The sequence below is a fragment of the Lepidochelys kempii genome, chromosome 1, assembly GCF_965140285.1.
Source record: "Lepidochelys kempii isolate rLepKem1 chromosome 1, rLepKem1.hap1, whole genome shotgun sequence".
In the NCBI taxonomy this organism is placed as follows: domain Eukaryota; kingdom Metazoa; phylum Chordata; order Testudines; family Cheloniidae; genus Lepidochelys; species Lepidochelys kempii.
In genome coordinates, this window is record NC_136380.1 from 7,590,602 (window position 1) to 7,593,540 (window position 2,939).

General features: G+C 49.0%; 1 protein-coding gene across 1 annotated transcript; it reads right to left on the minus strand.

The window, feature by feature from the left end:
* Window positions 1-1,380: 1,380 nt before the first annotated feature.
* Window positions 1,381-2,316, minus strand: LOC140897710 (olfactory receptor 51G2-like). Its single transcript, XM_073310702.1, is given in 1 exon segment — window positions 1,381-2,316. A coding segment is annotated over 1 exon segment (936 nt).
* Between the last annotated feature and the right edge of the window lie 623 nt (window positions 2,317-2,939).

Here is a 2,939-nt window from a genome sequence, read left to right on the forward strand (position 1 = left end):
GCAGTGAGACCCATTTAGCCTCAATGGCTTACAATCACTGGTTCTGTGACTGTGCTGAACCTCCCTACGACACTCCAACATTTCCCTCAGAAATCCACTACTTAACCTTCACTGTCGCCCCCACATCTGCCACAGACACGAAGGGGCTGGAGTCATGGGGCTTCCCAGAAGCCAGCTGTCACAGGAGGTTGTGGTAAGAGGCCTTTTATAGACGAATATCAGAGGTGTTGCTCTGTGGAAACCTGACACAGCCCTGATCTTAGGGTCTCAGAGTATCGAACTGCATCGAATGTATTTATCCTCCCACCACCGCTGTGAGGCAGGGCAAGGCTATTATCCACCTGTGCAGAGATATCCAATGGCTTGTCCACAGTCATGCATGGCCTGGGAATCAAACCCAGCTATCTGGAGTTGTAGAGCCATGCCCAGACAACAGGACCAGCCTTCCAGACACCTGAGCAGTGACAGGCCTGGTTGCATTCTCTGAAGCACCAGCAGACCTCCCCCCTGCGCTGTATAGAGTGGGGATGGCCATGGGCCAGTTACAGGGCTTTAATTCACTGGCCTGTTTTCTCCTTCCCTCAGCAGAGTTTAGAACAGCCTGCGGGCTAGGATGACATCTGCCCATTGGAAACGACTTCCAAGAGCACAGCCCACTTTGGCCAAGTCCCTGCGGATGGAGCCACCCCAGAGTGCCCCCTTGGGGTCTGAGGTGGCCCTGCAGGAACCCTGCCCATCCCTCTATGGTCCTTGCAATCACTTACTGTCAGCCTCGGATATTTAAAACAAGAGCCCCCTTTGTGGGGTTGCATTTCTTTAGTCTTCTCCAAAACACAACATCTCTTACCCTCCAGCCCCAGCCTTCTCCTGCACTCAGGATCACCCCCACGGTCCTGATTACTACAGTCAGCGTTGGTTCAGATCCTACTCCCCTTTTTCCCCTGAAGCCCTGTCCTCTGCCTCATATCTTCTCATGAAGCCCAGCCTCTTGCTCCTCCACTTTCCCCAAGGCTCTCCCTCTGAGCCAGACCAGAGTCGGGCCATTGAAAGAGCTGCTCTGGGAGTAAAGGTTGCTGTGGGGAGCCCAAGACTCTCCACATTCCCTGACTTGTACATCCTGGGGGATAAAATGTAGAGGGTGTAGTGCACCTCACCGCGGCTCTGGCTCCCTGTGCAACTCTTAGAAAGGCCTGACGCTGGCTAAGGGGCAGAGTCTCGGGTAAAGGGGAATAGGAGAGGTGTGGTCTTTGGAGAAGAGATGGGCCAGAGGAAAGGGCTTCATGGGCAGAGGATAAAGGATGGAATTCGTGGCCATGCCCATCGCTCCTGTTTTTCCTCCCCCATGTCACCAGCACTGGAGCCAGGTGATGAACTGACCCTTCACTTGACAAATGCCCTGATTATCCTCTCACGCAGGTGTTTGCTTTTCACACTGTACACAACTGGGTTCATCAGGGGCGGGACCAGCAGGTAAATGTAGCCCAGGATAATCTGAAGCAAGTGAGTAGAGCTATTTCCAAATCTGTGTATCAAAGACAGGCCAATGTCTGATATGTAGAAGAGCACGACAGCGCAGAGATGGGAGACACAGGTGTTCAGGGCCCTGAGGCACTCTCTGTGGGATGCGATACTCAGCACTGTTTTGAGGATCATCACATAAGAGAGGAAGATGAGGAACGAGTCCAACCCAACCGTGATGACTTTAACAAACAAGCCATAGATGCTGTTCACTGAGGTGTCTGAACAAGCCGCCTTCATGATGTCCGGGTGCAGGCAGTAGGAATGGGAGAGGACATTGTCTCAACAGTACTGGAACCGTTTCAGGAGAATGGGGAGTGGGAGTATTAGGGCCACCGATCTCACCACAGCCACCAGGCCCATCTTGGATATTCTCGGTGGAGTTAAGATGGAGGTATATCTCAGTGGGTTACAAATTGCGATGAAGCGGTCAAAGGCCATCAACAAGAGGACAAAGGACTCAATTTTTGAAAGCGAGTGGATGAAGAACATCTGGGCAAAACAGGCCTCGAGGCTGATTCTCCTAGAGTTAAACAAGTATATGCCCAGTATCGTCGGTATGGTGGTTATGGATAAGGCAAGGTCTGTGACGGCCAACATGGAAAGGAAAATGTACATGGGCTCATGGAGGCTTGGATCTGTTTTTATAATGAATAGAATGACTGAATTTCCTACGATTGAAAGAACATACATGAAGCAGAAGGGGATAGAGATCCAGAGGTGGATGTCTTCCAGCCCAGGTATCCTGGTGAGAAGGAACATTACAGAGTTGAATTTAGTGTCATTGACAGCTGACATAATGTACTGGGCAGGTCTGGGGAGTTTTGAACTTTTCTTCCTGAAAAAGAAATAGAAGAGGAAACTAGGTGATAGTTAGCGAGAAATCTTTCTGCTCTCAGTGCAAATCAAGAGATTCTCAGGACCTCCAGGGAAAATCAGCAAAAACATTGTCTTGGATTTATACCCTCAATACAAAGATAGACTGTAGGTCTGATCAGTCCAGCAGTGCCTGTCTAGTCAAGTCTCCACTAGGCGTTACGAGATGCTGCAAAGGAAGGTGGAAGAAGCCCTGCAATAGGGAACTAAGAGATACTCTGATCCCAGGGAAAGTTTCTCCCTGACACCCACTAGTTAGACACATTTTGTCATGTAAGTCAGGAAGGTTTAGAATACTTACATCTGTAGTCTGCAAGGTCTTGGAGAAAATTTTGAAGGAGAAGGTAGTTAAGGACTTTGAAGTCAATGGTAAATGGGACAAAATACAACATGGTTTTACAAAAGGTAGATAGTGCCAAACCAACCTGATCTCCTTCTTTGAGAAAGTAACACATTTTTTAGACAAAGGAAATGCAGTGGATCTAATTTACCTAGATTTCAGTAAGGTGTTTGATACTGTGCCACATAGGGAATTGTTAGTTAAA